At 35.6% G+C, this 19,355-nt stretch overlaps 1 protein-coding gene across 1 annotated transcript in view; it reads right to left on the bottom strand.

Annotated features, from left to right (window-relative positions):
• The window catches only part of LOC142230080 (putative cytochrome P450 313a4), a 36,710-nt gene extending 17,988 nt beyond the window's left edge, over positions 1 to 18,722 (bottom strand). Inside the window, exons 1-3 of the mRNA XM_075300708.1 lie at positions 18,534 to 18,722; positions 10,758 to 10,958; positions 10,508 to 10,696 (exon numbers count right to left, since the gene is read on the bottom strand). Coding sequence (XP_075156823.1) covers positions 10,508 to 10,696; positions 10,758 to 10,958; positions 18,534 to 18,687 — 544 coding nt within the window. The 5' untranslated portion in view covers positions 18,688 to 18,722. The remainder of the gene's footprint in view (positions 1 to 10,507; positions 10,697 to 10,757; positions 10,959 to 18,533) is intronic.
• Positions 18,723 to 19,355: the final 633 nt, after the last annotated feature.

Raw genomic sequence — 19,355 nt, 5'->3', positions numbered from 1 at the left:
AGTTGGTATCTCTCATGGAAGAGTCCGACACTAGTATCGCAGAGAAAGAATAATGTATGATATATTTCAATACAGTAACGGTTTGTTATTTCAGTAGTATTTTGAAATCCGAAATAAATGCCCAAAGTAGCAGAATTATGAAACTCAACTTGAGAGCAAGAACGAGAGTAACGTAAGATGGGAGTAGGAACTCGATAATACAAATACACACATACAGCGAAATATATTGTATTGCTGATTTATACTTGGCCAAACAAACAAAAAAATCCAAAATTTTCGTATTAATGAAAAGTACTGTGCGATATCCGAGTTGATAACAGTATCTCCAATTAATCACATACACTGAACTTCGTGATTTTTTTTTCCAAATATGGTATAAAAGCAAATAATAAAAATCGCAGTAAGTCTCAAAAAATGAGATAATGTTGCGAAATATGGGTTTTTCCAATACAAACCCAGTTAATTAATCCTTGATTTTGATAAACTTTATCTCAGAACACTGAGTTCAGAATGCATAGTTTTTTGACATCACACCAATTTCCATTCACGTTGGGTAGTATACAAACAAAGCTATTAACTGGCCGAGAAATATGAGTTTTAATTTTAAAATTGTACAAAGAAGCCAAACATATCGTATTTTCGAAAAACTTTAAGCACCAGATGCAATATCTGCAATCATTATCCTATATTCGGAGACTTTTCGTCTTCCCCAATCTTCAATATTTCAGTTAATTCCAAAAAGAGATTTCGCTATGATGACTTTAACAAATTTAGTTAGCCAAAATCTTTTTATCACAAACAAATATTTGTTTAGAGCTGGGTAAGATGACGTGTTCCAAAAAATTAGTTTGCATAAATCAATAATTTTGTTATTGAAATTCTCAATTTCTTTTTTTTTTTTTCAAATATGGTATAAAGTAGATAATAACAAGTATATACGGCCGTAAGTTCGGCCAGGCCGAAGCTTATGTACCCTCCATCATGGATTGCGTAGAAACTTCATCTAAACACTGCCATCTACAATCGAATTACTTAAGTTGCGGTAACGCTTGCCGATGGCAAGGTATCTTAAAACCTCCTAACACCATCTTCTAAATTGTATGTAAGTCCATACGTGGTATATATATATAATCAAAAAAGATCTATCCAATACGTATATAATTCAGTTTGACAAAGTAGACATACAATTTTGACAAAATTTTCTACAGAAATAAAATTTTAGCAAAATTTTCTATAGAAATGAACCGATATGGACCAATTTTTGTGTGATTGGACCAATTTTGGTATGGTTGTTAGCGACCATATACTAACACCACGTGCCTAATTTGAACCGGATTGGATGAATTGTGCTCTCCAAGAGGCTCCGGAGGTCAAATCTGGAGAATGTTTTATATGGGGGCTATATATAATTATGGACCGATATGGACCAATTCTGGCACGGTTGTTAAAGATCATATACTACCACCATGTTCCAAATTACAACCGGATTGGATGAAATTTGCTTCTTTTGGAGACTTCGCAAGCCAAATCTGGGGATCGGTTTATATGGGGGCTATATATAATTATGAACCGATGTGGACCAATTTTTCCATGGTTGTTAGAGACCTTATACCAATATCATGTACCAAACTTCAGGCGGATCGGATGAAATTTGCTCCTCCAAGAGGCTCCGCAACCCAAATCTGGGGATCGGTTTATATGGGCGCCATATATAATTAAGGACCGATGTGGACCAATTTCTGCAAGGTTGTTAGAGACCATATACCAATACCATGTACCAAATTTCAGCCGGATCGGATGCAATTTGCTCCTCTTTGAGGCTTCGCAATCCAAATCTGGAGATCGGTTTATATGGGGTCTATATATAATTATGGACCGATGTGGACCAATTTTTGCATGGTTGTTATAGACCATATACCAACATCATGTACCAAATTTCAGCCGGATCGGATGAGATTTGCTTCTCTTTGAGGCTCCGCAAGCCAAATCTGGGGATCGGTTTATATGGGGGCTATATATAATTATGGACCGATGTGGACCAATTTTTGCATGATTGTTAGAGACCATATACCAACACCATGTACCAAATTTCAGCCGGATCGGATGAAATATGCTTCTCTTAGAGGCTCCACAAGCCAAATCTGGGGATCGGTTTATATGGGGGCTATATATAATTAAGGACCGATATGGACCAATTTTTGCATGGTTGTTAGAGACCATATACCAACATCATGTACCAAATTTCAGCCGGATCGGATGAAATTTGCTTCTCTTTTAGGCTCCGCAAGCCAAATCTGGAGATCGGTTTATATGGGGGCTATATATAATTATGGACCGATGTGGACCAATTTTTGCATGGTTGTTAGAGACCATATACCAACATCATATACCAAATTTCAGCCGGATCGGATGAAATATGCTTCTGTTAGAGGCTCCACAAGCCAAATCTGAGGGTCCCTTTATATGGGGGCTATACGTAAAAGTGGACCGATATGGCCCATTTTCAATACCATCCGACCTACATCGATAACAACTACTTGTGCCAAGTTTCAAGTCGATAGCTTGTTTCGTTCGGAACTTAGCGTGATTTCAACAGACGGACGGACGGACGGACGGACGGACGGACGGACATGCTTAGATCGACTCAGAATTTCACCACGACCCAGAATATATATACTTTATGGGGTCTTAGAGCAATATTTCGATGTGTTACAAACGGAATGACAAAGTTAATATACCCCCATCCTATGATGGAGGGTATAAAAAATCCCAGTAAGTTCCAAAAAATTTTTCGCGAGAGGACAAATGATAACAATTTGGCGCCTCTGCTCTTATGATAAGGAAAATTCTCATAAATGACAATTTAATATAAACGTATTATTCAAGTTGCATAAATTGCAATATTATTTCCAATATGTTTCAATTCCCCCTGAAGGTACTACTTATTTACATACATCAGCGTATCTTTTCCTTCTGTGTAATCGTATCGAAGAATCAAAAAGTAGTAAAAAATAATTATGAATAATTAAATATTTCAAAACTTAATTTCTTAACTTTTTTCCGGCAGTTAGGCAAGGTTTTTAAAAACCTATTAAATTGAGGCGATTCGAAAAACAAATCTTATATAAACTTTCGGTCCAAAACACTCAAAGACTTAATTTTGTTCCATTTATACGGCGGCTTGCCAAGGTTTAAAGTAAATTCTCGAACGTTGCAAAATAGTAGTACAGAATTCCTCAGTATTATGAGTAAAATTCTTTTGAATACTCGCTCACCTTAAACCGCTTACTATTTCATACATTGAATAATCAAATTTGGGTTTTATTCATTTTCTGTACCAGACTTAACCACTTTTGCCACATAAATACAAAATTACAAATCCCCACATTTGGGATTACAATCACCAATGAAATGTATAAAGATGATTTTAATTTGAGTAAGTATTCCCAGTTTTAATTGAACCCGTATATTCACACTCAAAAAAAAAAAAAAAAAACATACCCGGTTCCAAAGATTGTGTCTTTACTTTAACAATTTTGGTATTGATTCCGAGCCAAAGAAGCGGAGAATACACGTAAGGATACTTTAAAGACAAAATTCTCTTTTAAATTTGGGTTGTGTGTACTTGCAAATTTTAATTTTTTGTTTTTTTTTTCAGCTTTTTTTTTCCATATGTCATTAAGTCTTTTAAAAACGAGTCCACGACAACTTTATTTTCCAAATCAGACTCGATTTCCAGTAAAAATTAAACCGAAAAAAAATCTGTTGCAAAACTGATGCTAAAATGAACTAATATTTAGTGCACAAATTTTACGTTGCTTTAGTTCATTCTTCAAATTTTGTAAGAAATTTTTCCCAGACCAACGATATTTTCCTCATTCCAAGACTCAAAACTAAATGGCAGTAAAATTTCAATGGCATACAAATTAGTTCAATTGAAATAAAACAGAAGAAATTTTTCATACACTTCTCAAATATAGTAAGAAAGAACTACAGCGTGGTTAAATTGGGAATGATCTGGCGCTTAAGATTTCTCCTTTATTTTCAGTTCATTTTTCCTTTTCGAGGAAGATAAATTTCGTAAATGTTAATTAAAAATCCAAAAAGGTCGGAAAATTTTCGTTAGTTTAATGAATTTCAAAATTTGGAATACAATTTAGTTAATTTTTCGCACGAGATAGTGCATTTTTCCCAAAATGTAGTTTATTTTTTTTTCCTGTGTATGATATGTTTCAAGTAAAATAAGTCTTTAAAATAAAGTGTTGAAAAACATGTCCTATTATTGAACGATTTTTTGCTTTGTACTGAAGATGCAAAATGACAACAAATTTAAAGACAAATTCATTAATTTTAAAGATTTTTTCTGAATTATTAAAGTCAAGTTGACCTCACCCAAAAATGTTTTTCTTTCTGCTTTTGATACCACTTTTCAAATCAAGTCACTTAATTATAAGGACAGTACGACATCATTGAAAAGTTCATCGACTTTTGGACAAAGAAAAAACTTTATATTAGAAAAATGCGTCTTTTATGCTAAGCAAAATTTGCATTTGTATTTTAAGGACATGAAATCTTTGGTCCCACAACAATATTTTCTCAGTGCATATAATATAATTCCAATAGACAGATCATGAATATATTTACCACGATGCATATACAAAATGTTAACACTCTTCTCTATTTGGATTTTTTACTATGTGCATACGGCATCTCTACTCTTCTAGCACTCACCCACTCAAGAATTCCACCCGTGGCCGTGCCCCTCTTCACCACAGTCTCACCTTATTGGTACACCGTTAGACAAAAACCATCAACTAACAAAGCAAGTACATCTCAAGCTATGGAAGCCTCACGTAAATTAGTCCATGCACATCCAAAAATCTTCACCACCAATTTTCCTCTCTGCCTTTCCGTCCCAGACATTCCTTTGCAAACCTGTGTTCCGTATACTTCATTGCCTTTTTTCACTTGCTCGCTTAATTCCAAACGTCTTTTTTCTTTCCTTCGTAAGTCTCTCACGCTTTCTGTTCATAAATTATTATTTTTCCACGTTCTTTAATGTTCTCAACACTTCTCCGTCAATTCCTTTATTGTTTGAAAGTTAATTTTCACAACATTTCTTTGACAACTTCTTTTAATTTCCAACAATTTATTTTCTAGTTCCCTCTTATGTCTAGCACATCTTCATTTTAGCAGCTTTCAATTGTAATGAGGACCAGACAAAAATCACGTTCATTCATTCTTCGCTCTCTCAATGTTGACCCTCCCTAATTTCGTGTGGTCGATGAACATGTATGGCAAATCGCATATATATGAGAATAACTTTGTATTCGAAAGGCCCCACAGCCATGAAATAATTATTAGTGGTTATGGGACATAAATTGCTGAAATATATTATTTCGAATTGTATTGTTCGAAGCCAATATGATTTAATGAATAATTCATTATACTTTGAAAGCACTTCTACGAAGTTCCTTTTCTCCTTAAATGTTTGTCTTGTATTAATAAAGTATATGGCAACCACGAGATGCAAGAGTTGAGAAACCACAAAGTCGATAGACAAAGAGAAAGTTAACTCTCACATGTATACAACACCTCTTTGTTCTACTTAAGAGAGTTTGGGCTGCGCTGTCGACTTAAGGGATATTTCATTCCTGAGATTTTTCTCCTACTTCTTTGTCAAATTTTGCTGTGGTCGGTGGCATATCCATGTGTCTAATGTACATAACGATTAATATAATGATGTTGGAGTCTTTATTCGAAGGAGGGAAGTATGGCAATCAAGAAGAGAGCGTTGTGCTCTTAATTCCCAAATATATAAAGGGATATTTTACTTTTTCAACCAACGGCATTAACGTTCAATATAGATAGACGATTTCGTTTTTCTAATCGAAGACAAATATTCGTAGTTTGGCTTTGTCGCCCCAACTTAAATAAGTCTAAACGGTCTTTGTTGGTGTGCCAGTCGGGTGAGTGCTGTCGCGGGCATATATCATGGGATGTTAGTCTAATTATGCAATGTTATAGAAAACATTTGGTTGATTCTGACACTATTCTTTGCATAGCAGGCAAATGTTATCAACACAAGTTACAGTTGATTTCTGCATACGAGGTTGATGGATATGTTCCTATGCAGAATGCAAGTGAGTATGAAAGTCGCGGTACACAACAGAAGAATGGCTATTGCAAATGTCTGAAGGTTAGAAATAAAATGCTGGGTGGTTTTGTTGTAACGAATATAATTATGTTAGATTATTTTGAGCTGTGGTTCGTTTGTAGGTAAATGTTAATGTTATTTTTAGGTTGCCTTTCAGTGTAACAGGCATATGTTTTACAGTATAACTATTGATAAAAATGAGTCACTTTCTCAGTATGGAAACAGCAATTCTGTTTTGATGTAAAAAGCAAATTGTTGACAGCAATATATGTTGTGCTGTTTTTGCACTTTCATTTACAGGTACATTAACATACAATGAGGAGCAAACCTAAAGAGACATTCTCTGCAACATTTTATCTTCCTTTTCACAAGAAAATTCCAAAATGATACTTCAATATAAGTATGGTACGGTGTGTAACACACGCAGATGATTAATCAGTGTTCGTTAAGAACCGATAAAGTGGAGTAACTTTCAGAAGTTACTTTATAATCTAGATGGTGTACAATAATTTTAACAGGGCGATGACTGTGTGCTTTTCAATTTAAACATTCAGATTGTTAACAGCGGTGGCACGAGATGCAATCACCAACATTTTCTCACAACTCAGGATAAATTTTATACCAAACACTGATTTCCCTGACCGTTCACAATTCATCAAATTGTACGTACCTTTTCTCCATAATATTCAGTAGAAAAAATATGTAGCGTATTAGGCGGTGGACGTGATCCAATGTTTAAATGCAAACCAAGTTCTCAACGTTCCTTGACGGATCGATAGGACCATGAACAAATGCGGTATTCTACAAGTGGACTGTATCGTTTTAATAGCGTATCTCCGCAAAAGTTTATCAGTTAGAAAATATGCAAATAAATAAGAAAAGTAATGGAGGTTTCAGTTTGAGGTAGGTTTATTTACAGTGTTTGGCTTCTTACCACTTCAGATGTTCAAGCACAAGTAAAAATCTAATATGGTTCGCGCGCAGGCGTTATGATTAATTGAGTGAAAATTCATTTATCTTTTAGAGCAACAATTTTAAAAATGGAGAAATTCTATCTATTTGAGAAGAGGCAGTTATCGATAAATTCATGTATAAATAGTTGCCATATATATGTATCTTAATTTTGAAGATATTCGAATAATTCAATACGATTATTAATACTACAATTCATTATATTATATTGTTACTTCAGGTAAATGCAATTCAATTCAATAACAAGTTGAAAAAATTAATGATTTTGTTGAAACGAATTTCAACAATATACTTGTTCTATTTAAATGTAGGTTTTCTACATTAGATTTACCGCCGTCAATGTATATTGCAAAGGTCACAGTTTGCGACAGGCCAACCATGCCAAGAAGTCAAATCTAAAAATAGTTTAATATATGAGGACTAATCAAAATTTTTACTTCACATGACCAGAAAACGTCAGTGTTTGCTATTATTATCATCATTTTTTTTATACCCTCCACCATAGGATGGGGGTATATTAACTTTGTCATTCCGTTTGTAACACATCGAAATATTGCTCTAAGACCCCATAAAGTATATATATTCTGGGTCGTGGTGAAATTCTGAGTCGATCTGAGCATGTCCGTCCATCCGTCCGTCCGTCCGTCTGTTGAAATCACGCTAACTTCCGAACGAAACAAGCTATCGACTTAAAACTTGGCTCAAGTAGTTGTTATTGATGTAGGTCAGATGGTATTGCAAATGGGCCATATCGGTCCACTTTAACGTATAGCCGCCATATAAACGGACCCCCAAATTTGGCTTGCGATTGCTCTAAGAGAAGCAAATTTCATCCGATCCGGCTGAAATTTGATACATGGTGTTAGTATATGGTCTCTAACAACCATGCAGAAATTGGTCCATATCGGTCCATAATGACATATAGCCCCCATATAAACCGATCCTCCGATTTGGTTTGCGGAGCCTCTAAGAAAACCAAATTTCATCCGATCCGGCTGAAATTTGATACATGGTGTTAGTATATGGTCTCTAACAACCATGCAGAAATTGGTCCATATCGGTTCATAATTACATATAGCCCCCATATAAACCGATCCTCCGATTTGGTTTGCGGAGCCTTTAAGAAAACCAAATTTCATCCGATCCGGCTGAAATTTGGTACATGGTGTTAGTATATGGTCTCTAACAACCATGCAAAAATTGGTCCACATCGGTCTATAATTATATATAGCCTCCATATAAACCGATCCCCCGATTTGGCTTGCGGAGCCTCAAAGAGAAGCAAATTTCATCCGATCCGGCTGAAATTTGGTAGATGATTTTGCTATATGGTGTCTAATAATCATGCAATAATTGGTCCACATCGGTTCATAATTATATATAGCCCCCATATAAACCGATCTCCAGATTTGGCTTGCGGAGCCTCAAAGAGAAGCAAATTTCAACCGATCCGCCTGAAATTTGGTAGATGATGTTGGTATATGGTCTCTATCAACCATGCAAAAATTGGTCCACATCGGTCCGTAATTATATATAGCTCCCATATAAACCGATTCCCAGATTTGGCTTGCGGAGCCTAAATGAGAAGCAAATTTCATCCAATCCGGCTGAAATTTGGTAGATGATGTTGGTATATGGTGTCTAATAACCATGCAAAAATTGGTCCACATCGATTCATAATTATATATAGTCCCCATATAAGCCGATCTCCAGATTTGGCTTGCGGAGCCTCAAAGAGAAGCATATTTCATCCGATCCGCCTGAAATTTGGTAGATGATGTTGGAATATGGTCTCTATCAACCATGCAAAAATTGGTTCATATCGGTCGGTAATTATATATAGCTCCCATATAAACCGATTCCCAGATTTGATCTAGGGAGCCTCTTGGAGGAGCAAAATTCATCCGATCCGGTTGAAATTTGGTACGTGGTGTTAGTATATGGTATCCAGCAACCATGCAGGAATTGGTCCATATCGCTCCATAACTACATATAGCCCCCATATAAACCGATTCCCAGATTTGGCTTGCGGAGCCTAAATGAGAAGCAAATTTTATCCAATCCGGCTGAAATTTGGTACATGGTGTTAGTATATGGTCTCTAACAACCATGCAAAAATTGGTCCACATCGGTCTATAATTATATATAGCCTCCATATAAACCGATCCCCCGATTTGGATTGCGGAGCCTCTAAGAGAAGCAATTTTCATCCCATCCGGCTGAAATTTGGTACATGGTGTTGGTATATGTTCTCTAATGACCATGCAATAATTGGTCCACATCGGCCCATAATTATATATAGCCCCCATATAAGCCGATCCCCAGATTTGAACGCCGGAGCCTCTTAGAGGAGCAAAATTCATCCGATCCAGTTGAAATTTGGTACGTGGTGTTAGTATATGGTATCCAGCAACCATGCAGGAATTGGTCCACATCGGCCCATAATTATATATAGCCCCCATATAAACCGATCCCCAGATTTGAACTCCGGAGCCTCTTAGAGGAGCAAAATTCATCCGATCCGGTTGAAATTTGGTACGTGGTGTTAGTATATGGTATGCAGCAACCATGCAGGAATTGGTCCATATCGGTCCATAATTATATATAGCCCCCATATAAACCGTTCCCCAGATTTGATCTCGGGAGCCTCTTGGAGGAGCAAAATTCATCCGATCCGGTTGAAATTTGCAATGTGGTGTTAGTATAAGGCCGCTAATAACCATGCCAAAATTGGTCCATATCGGTCTATAGTTATATATAGCCGATCCCCGATCACACAAAAATTGGTCCATATCGGTTCATAATCATGGTTGCCACTCGAGCCAAAAATAATCTACCAAAATTTTATTTTTATAGAAAACACTGTCAAAATGTTATTTCTATAGAAAATTTTGTCAAAATTTTATTTCTATAGAAAATTTTGTCAAAATTTAATTTCTTTAGAAAATGTTGTTAAAATTTTATTTCTATAGAAAATTTTTTCCAAATTTTATTTCTATAGAATTTTTTTTCTCCAAATTTTACTTCTATAGAAAATGTTGTCAAAATTTTATTTCTATAGAAACTTTAAACTTAATTATATTCGGCCTTATTATTTAATCGGCCTTATTTAGTTTAATATATACCACGTATGGACTATGTGGCATATATTACGGTGTTAGGAAGTTTTAAGATACCTTGCCATCGGCAAGTGTTATCGCAACCCAAGTAATTCGATTGTGGATGACAGTCTTCAGTAGAAGTTTCTACGCAATCCATGGTGGAGGGTACATAAGCTTCGGCCTGGCCGAACTTACGGCCGTATATACTTGTTTTTTTTTTTTTTTTTGTTTCTATCCATTAAGGTATGTAAAATCTATAACAAAGCAAAGAACTTACCAAATGAAATTGTCAACGTCAATGTTCGTATATATAATACAAGTGGAATATCTACTCCAGTTTCAATATCCCCATCGATATAATCAAAGATACCCCTTACACGACTATTTACTATTGGCAAAAAGTTGTGTAAGTTTGAAATTTTGAATGCACCATTCATCACTCGGCGCTCGCGTACCCATTCTTCGCCTGCAATAGGAAATGCCATTAGGATGTCATACAGTCATACAGTCACTCAACACTGACTTACCATTTTGTGTTATTAATCCATTACCAAGTGTATAAGTTAAGCCATCATATACCACATCTATTTTATCAATACAAAGTCTTGATGTTAGTATCTCCTTAATGATAACCGGATCAGAAGTAATCAGAAAGATATATGGACCACTGTGGTGCAATAAATTTTTACCATATGTTTCGGTAAGCCTTGTAAATTCGCTGACGACTTCTAAAATTAATAATAAAACAAAAAAGTACACTCACAAAAAACACAAATTGCTTCTGTAACATATACTCCCAAACACATTTTGCTTCAAGCATATATCTGTGGATTTATGACAAAACCCCATAAGTTTAAAAACTCAATTTACAGTAGGGCGAAAATACACTTTTAAGGGGTCACAAAAACGAAAATGCTACATGGCGCTCTTTAAATATGTTTGAGGTTATCATATCCCTTCTCTGGGTGTAGCGCCCCATATTAACCGATCCCCAGATTTGAACTCCGGAGCCTAGTTGAGTAGTAAATTTTATTCGATCCAATTGAAATTTGGTACGTGATGTTAGTACATACCCTATAATAATAATGCAAAAATTGGCCGACATACACACACAGAAGAGGGTGGTTGGAAATCGGTTGAAGTAATGAAAATTCTACATTTATAATTAAATATCAATTGTCCCAATAAATATACTATATTTACAATAATACGTGGGCCTTTACTACAATGTTTCATCTATTTCAATGGATTTACGTTTGTGATAGAAAACATACAGTTGTAGGAATTAACTGTTTCAATTTTGAACATTTTTGTCTGAATTCGGATGACACGACCTGCCGCAATTAATTGTAGTAACTGTAACTTAGTTATCACCACTCACGGCTGGTCTTCACAACCGAATGTTATTTCTATTATTTTACAAATGTCATTTTTATTAAAATATTAATTTCATATCGAAAGAAAACGTATTTTTATTGATTTCAAAATAAAACGGCAGAATTTTTAGATGCGGCAATTTTTATAGGATGGGGGGTATAAAAATTGTGCCAAGCCCTCCACCATAGGATGTGGGCTTGGCACAAGTAGTTGTTATTAATGTAGGTCCGATGGTATTGCAAAGGGGCCATATCGGACCACTTTTACGTATAGCCCCTATATAAACCGACCCCCAGATTTGGCTTGCGGAGCCTTTTAGAGAAGCAAATTTCATACGATCCGGTTGAAACTTGGTACGTGGTGTAAGTATATGGTATCTAACAACCATGCAAAAATTGGTCCATATCGGTCTATAATTACCCAGCAAAAAAAAATGGAAAGTTGTTCCACAAACATTTCTTTTAAAGCCCATCCCAGAATCCCCCTTCCGATGCAGTCCTTTTGGACAAGTCCACAAACATTTCTTCTAAAGCGCATCATGGGATCCCCCAATGCTTTTTTCTACTTCCGCTACAGTCCTTGTGGACAAGTATTAGAAAGTCTATTTTAAGTGTAAATTTTTAACAATAAAAATTTGCAAAAAAAAAATTGAAAATTAATAAAAAAAAAATAGAAAATTAATAAAAAAATAGAAAATTAATAAAAAAAAGTAAAAAAATAATAATAAACAAAAAATAAATTTCATCCCCGCTGGGATTTGAACCTATGCCGTTTGACTTTTTCGCTTCCATGGAAGTTCTTTTGAGAAGGTTTTGCAAATTACGAGAATTTTTAATTTTTTTTTGTTGATTTTTAGTAGAAAAAAATATATTTATACGAAAATATATGCCGAAAATACAAGAATAAAAACCATGCATAACATAAAAAAATATTTTTTTAGAAAAATATTTGATAAAAAAATTGTCGCTGGTGAGATTTGAACCTGCGTTTCTTACTTTATCGTTCATACTAATAAAGAACATCTCGAGAAGCAATTAAAATGTTATTCCTTGTATCGTATTACGATCATATCACAAACATTTGAATTAACCTTTCGACGCTTTATGTTCAATGGCGTTTGTGGCTGAGTGTGCTAAGGCGTTCTGTTATGGTGCCATCAAACCCAGGTTCAACCCCTGGTTCTCGAAAAAGTTTTTCAAATTGTACAAAATAAGATAATAGGAAAATAATAGTGTAATAAAAAATATGGTTGAAAAAAAAAATTTAATAGGTTGAAAAAAATTTTTTTTTCGCTTTTTAAATTTCTTCATTCAAATTAACTTCGAGGGTACAACTTCTAAATCAATGCAAAGGATCCAAAAAGGGAGTACTTCCGTCCTATGACAAGCCCATGTAAAATTCATTGGAAATGATCCAAGTTTGCACTACTTCCGGATCACAGATTGGGGATCCAAACTACTTTTTTGGAAGCTCTTTTTTTGCTGGGTATATATAGCCCCTATATAAACCGATCCCCAGATTTGACCTCTGGAGCCTCTTGGAGGAGCAAAATTTATACGATTTATACGATGGCCGCTAGCAACCATGCACAAATTGGTTCATATCGGTCCATAATTATATATAGCCTCCATATAAACCGAACCCCAAATTCGGCTAGCGGAGCATCTACGAGAAGCAAATTTCATCCGATCTGGCTGAAACTTGGTACGTGGTGTAAGTAAAGGGTGATACGGTGATTTGGTCAATATAAACTTGACGTATTTCTTCCAATTTTGCATTTAAAAACCCTGAACACCCCTCATTTTGAAGGTGTGTGTAGAATGTTGCTCCTATTTTGATTTTGGAATTCACTCTTCAGTTGTCAAAATGCCGTCCAAGCAAAAAGAACAGCGTATCAAAAGTTTGCTCGCGCATCGCGAAAATCCGAGCTACTCGCACGCAAAGCTGGCAAAATCGCTAAAAGTTGCCAAATCAACCGTTACAAATGTAATTAAAGTGTTTGGGGAACGTTTGTCGACAGCCAGGAAGTCTGGATCGGGGGGAAATCGAAAACCGGAAGCCGCTGAGACGACAAAGAGAGTTGCCGGTAGTTTCAAGCGAAACCCTAACCTCTCTCTCCGAGATGCCGCAAATAAGCTGGGTGTATCGTCTACAACCGTGCATCGAGCCAAAAAACGAACCGGACTATCGACTTACAAGAAGGTAGTGACTCCAAATCGCGATGATAAACAAAATACGATGGCCAAAGCGCGATCCCGAAGGCTGTACACGGCGATGCTGACGAAGTTCGACCGCGTGGTAATGGACGACGAAACCTACGTCAAAACCGACTACAAGCAGCTTTCGGGGACAGGAGTTTTATACGGCAAAAGGAAGGGGAAAGGTAGCAGATATTTTCAAGCACATAAAACTGTCAAAGTTCGCAAAGAAATATCTGGTTTGGCAAGCCATCTGTACCTGTAGCTTGAAAAGCAGCATTTTCATAGATTCCGGGACTGTCAACCAAGAAATTTACGTGGAAGAGTGTTTGAATAAACGTCTGCTGTTGTGGCCGGATTTGGCATCTTGCCATTACGGTAAAAAGGCCATGGAGTGGTACGCCGCCAACAACGTGCAGGTGGTTCCCAAGGACAAGAACCCTCCCAACACGCCAGAGCTCCGCCCAATGGAGAAATACTGGGCTATTGTCAAACGGAACCTAAAGAAGACCAAAAAAACTGCTAAGGACGAGCAGCAGTCCAAGGCAAACTGGCTTTCTGCGGCGAAGAAGGTGGACAAGGTGGCTGTACAAAATCTGATGGCAGGTGTCAAGCGTGAGGCCCGGCAATTCGGATTTGGAAAAGCGAAAGCCTAACTGAATATTTTTCCTGAATTTTATACTAATTGAACTTGAAAAAGAAATTTAATTTGATTTTTTAAATAAAAGATTTCACCGATTTAAACGCGTTTTCCCTTGACCAAATTTTTACCGTATCACCCTTTATATGGTATCTACCAACCATGCTAAAATTGGTCCACATCGGTCCATAATTATATATAGCCCTCATATAAACCGATGCCCAGATTTGACTTACGGAGCCTCATGGATGAGCAAAATTCATTCGATGCGGTTGAAATTTGGTACGTGGTGTTAGTATATGGTCTCTGACAACCATGCAAAAATTGGTTCATACCGGTATTAATATAAATAAGTATATACAGCAGTAAGTTCGGCCGGGCCGAATCTTAAATACCCACCACCATGAACCAAATATTAGGATTTCCTTTGAAATTTCAGGAGGACTTGAGGACACTTCCCGAAGATACATTTAAAGATTTCACCTATGAGGACTATATCAGATCCTGGATTTATAAGAACCATTTTTGTTTGAGTTTTAGAGGAATCATTAACATCTCTTGAAAGTGTGCAAGAAAATTATAAAATAACGTCTTGATTTGAAATTTTAAATCTGTAGATTTTCACCCGAAAAATAAAATCTGGAAATTTTACATTGAGTTTCAAGCAATTTTCATGATCAGTGCGCCTTCTATACTCACAAGAAGTGAAATTGGTCTATATGGAGGCATTACCAAATGGACCGATAAAAACTTAATCCGATACACGTTTTTGTGAGCCTTAAATACGAGAATATTTACAATTTCAGGCAAATCGGATAAAAACTACGGTTTCTAGAAACCTAAGGAGTTAAATCGGGAAATCGTTCTTATGGGGGCTATACTAAAATACCGACCGATACTAACCGTTTTCGGCACACCTCTTTATGGCCCAAAAATACCTCTAGATTTCCAATTTCAGGCAAATTGGATAAAAACTACGGTTTCTATAAGCCCAAGAAGTAAAATCGGGAGGTCGGTTTATATGGGGGCTATACCAAAACATGGACCGACACTCACCATTTTTGGCACACCTCTTCAAGGTCCCAAAATATCTCTAGATTTTCAATTTCGCGCAAATTGGATGAAAACTACGGTTTCTATAAGCGAAAGACCCCAAATCGGGAGGTCGGTTTATATGGGGGCTATACCAAACCATGGACCGACACTCACCATTTTTGGCACACCTCTTCAAGGTCCCAAAATACCTCTAGATTTTCAATTTCGCGCAAATTGGATGAAAACTACGGTTTCTATAAGCGAAAGACCCCAAATCGGGAGGTCGGTTTATATGGGGGCTATACCAAAACATGGACCGACACTCACCATTTTTGGCACACCTCTTCAAGGTCCCAAAATATCTCTAGATTTTCAATTTCGCGCAAATTGGATGAAAACTACGGTTTCTATAAGCGAAAGACCCCAAATCGGGAGGTCGGTTTATATGGGGGCTATACCAAAACATGGCCCGATATAGCCCATCTTCGAACTTGACCTGCGCGCAGACAAAAGACGATTCTGTGCCAAATTTCAGGACGATAGCGTGATTACAACAGACAGCCAGACAGACGGACATGCTTATATCGTCTTAGAATTTCTCCCTGATCAAGAATATATATACTTTATATAGTCGGAAATCGATATTTCGATGCGTTACAAACGGAATGACAAACTTATTATACCCTGTCACCATTCTATGGTGGTGGGTATAATAAAACCCATTTAATCCGATCCCCAGATTTGACCCCCGGAGCAATTGGGGGAGCAAAATTCATCCGACCCGGTTGAAATTTGGTACGTGGTGAAATTTGGTACATTGCTCTAGTATATGGTCGCTAACAAACCTACCAAAATTGGTCCATATCGGTTCCTAATCATGGTTGACACTCGAGCCGAAAATAATCTACCAAAATTTTATATCTATAGACATTTTTGGCAAAATTTTATTACTATAGAAAATTTTGTCAAAATTATATTTCTATAGAAAATTTTAGCAAAATTTTATTTCTATAAAAAATTTTGTCAAAATTTTATTTCCATAGAAAGTTTCAGCATAATTTTATTTCTATAGAGAACTTTGTAAAAATTTTATTTCTATAGACAATTTTGTCAAAATTTTATTTCCATAGAAAATGTTGCCAAATTTTTTTTCTATATAATTTATTTCTATAGAAAATTTTGTCAAAATTCTATTTCTATATAATTTATTTCTATGGAAAATTTTGTCAAAATTTTATTACTTTAGAAAATTTTGTCAAAATTTTATTTCTATAGAAAATTTTGTCAAAATTTTATTACTATAGAAAATTTTGTCAAAATTTTATTACTATACAAAATTGAGTCAAGATTTTATTTCTATATAAAATTTTATCAAAATTTTATTTCTACAGAAAATTGTGTCAAATTTTATTGCTATAGAAAATTTTGTCAAAATTTTATTTCTATAGAAAATTTTGTCAAAATATTATTTCTATATAAAATTTTATCAAAATTTTATATAGAAATAATATTTTTGTCAAAATATTATTTTTATATAAAATTTTATCAAAATTTTATTTCTACAGAAAAATTTGTCAAAATTTTATTACTATAGAAAATTTTGTCAAAATTTTATTTTTATAGATAATTTTATCCACATTTTACTTCTATAGAAAATGTCAAAATTTTATTTCTATAGAAACTTTTGTCAAAATTTTATTTCTATAGAAACTTTTGTCAAAATTTTATTTCTATAGAAAATTTTGTCAAACTTTATTTATTTGTATTTAATCGGCCTTTTTATACCCACCACCATAGAATGGTGACGGGGGTATAATGAGTTTGTCATTTCGCTTGTAACACGTCGAAATATCGATTTCCGACTATAGAAAATATATATATTCTTGATCAGGGAGAAATTCTAAGACGATATAAGCATGTCCGTCTGTTGTAATCACGCTACAGCCTTCAATAATGGTGCTATCATCCTAAAATTTGGCACAGATTCGTCTTTTGTTTGCAGGCAGGTCAAGTTCGAAGATGGGCCATATCGGTCCAAGTTTTTAGATAGTCCCCATAGAAGCCGACCTTCCGAGTTGGGGTCTTGGGCTTATAAAAACCGTAGTTTTTATCCAATTTGCTGAAATTGGAAATCTCGAGGTATTTTAGGACCATCAAAAAGTGTACCGAAAATGGTGCCTATCGATCCATGTTTTGGTATAGCTCCCATATGGACCGATCTCCCGATTTTGCTTCTTGGGCGTCTAGAATGTGTATTTTCTATCCGATTTGTCTGGAATTTAAAATCCAGAGGTATTTTAAAACCAAAAATGGTGTGTCGAAAATGGTGAGTATCGGTCCATATTTTGGTATAGCCCCATATAGACCGAACTCCCGATTTTACTTCTTGGGCTTCTAGAATCCGTAGTTTTTAGCCAATTTACCTGAAATTTGAAATCTAGTGGTATTCTAGGACCATAAAGAGGTGTGCCGAATAAATTGTGTATCGGTACAGTTTTTGATATAGCCCCCTTATAAACCCAGCCGAACTTACTACTGTATATACTTGTTTAGTTTAATATATACCACGTATGGACTACCTTGCAATTTAGAAAACGGTGTTAGGAAGTTTTAGAATACCTTGCCATTGGCAAGTGTTGGTGGAGGGTACATAAACTTCGGCCTGGCCGAACTTACGGCCTTATATACTTGTTTCTTTTATCCGTGAGCATTAAACTTTATTGCATTTTAGTCACTGCGATAGCCCTCGCATCACTACTGCTATATATGATATATGAGATAAATGGTTTATCTAAAGTCACTTGGTCTTGGTTATCGAATTTAGAGCATATTTAGTTTTATTCACTTTTGGTATTTGCGCCTGCATAACACTAGGCAAACATTCCTGGGATATCGTTGACAATCATATCATAGTGGGATACCTGATACACGCTATAAAATGTTGTTCACTATTCGCTTTCTTTGAAGTTCTTTTCTTACACATTAAAAAGAAAAGAATCCTTTCAAAATATTTCAAAATATCCATTATCCTTAGCAATGCCTTCTGTATTTACCCTTTGCTTTCATTATAGGACCAAATCCTAAAGATATATGAAATTTGTTCACTGGAAAGTGTCTGCATAATGCAATTGAACGCCGATTTCGCCAACGACCATAGATCCACATAAAAATTAATCCGACTAAAAAAGAACTTAGTAATAGACTCATTTTAATTGTATCGTATATGTTTAGGGACTAGGAACTTAAATAGTACTGGCATTTGATTAAATGTCAATGGCATATTTATCAACTTTGTACTGAAATATTGTCATTTATATTCATGTACGCATAGCTCATTAATGTATGCATAATGAATTCATTATATAGTTTGAGAACATGGAATATTAATAGACATATTACGCTAATGCAAAAAATTTGGAGTGCCCACTTTTTGAATCTATGGGAGGATTATTAGCAGGTTTGGTCTGTCGCAAACTGTGACTTTTGTGACATATATTTACGACGGTATAATACTTATGTCGCAGAAGTCGTAAACTTAGTGCAGAAAACCAAATTTTGACCAAAGAAATTTTAAACATTTTTATACCCTCCACATAGGAAGGGGGTATATTAACTTTGTCATTCCGTTTATAACACATCGAAATATTGCTCTAAGACCAGATAAAGTATATATATCCTGGGTCGTGGTGGAATTCTGAGTCGATCTAAGCATGTCCGTCCGTCCGTCCGTCTGTTGGAATCACGCTAACTTCCGAACGAAACAAGCTATCGACTTGAAACTTGGCACAAGTAGTTGTTATTGATGTAGGTCGGATGGTATTGCAAATGGGTCATATCGGACCACTTGTACGTATAGCCCATATATAAACCGACCA

The sequence above is a fragment of the Haematobia irritans genome, chromosome 3 (genome assembly GCF_050003625.1).
Source record: "Haematobia irritans isolate KBUSLIRL chromosome 3, ASM5000362v1, whole genome shotgun sequence".
Taxonomy (NCBI): domain Eukaryota; kingdom Metazoa; phylum Arthropoda; class Insecta; order Diptera; family Muscidae; genus Haematobia; species Haematobia irritans.
Note: the sequence above shows the minus strand (reverse complement) of the source record. Positions and strands in the feature narration are given on the sequence as shown.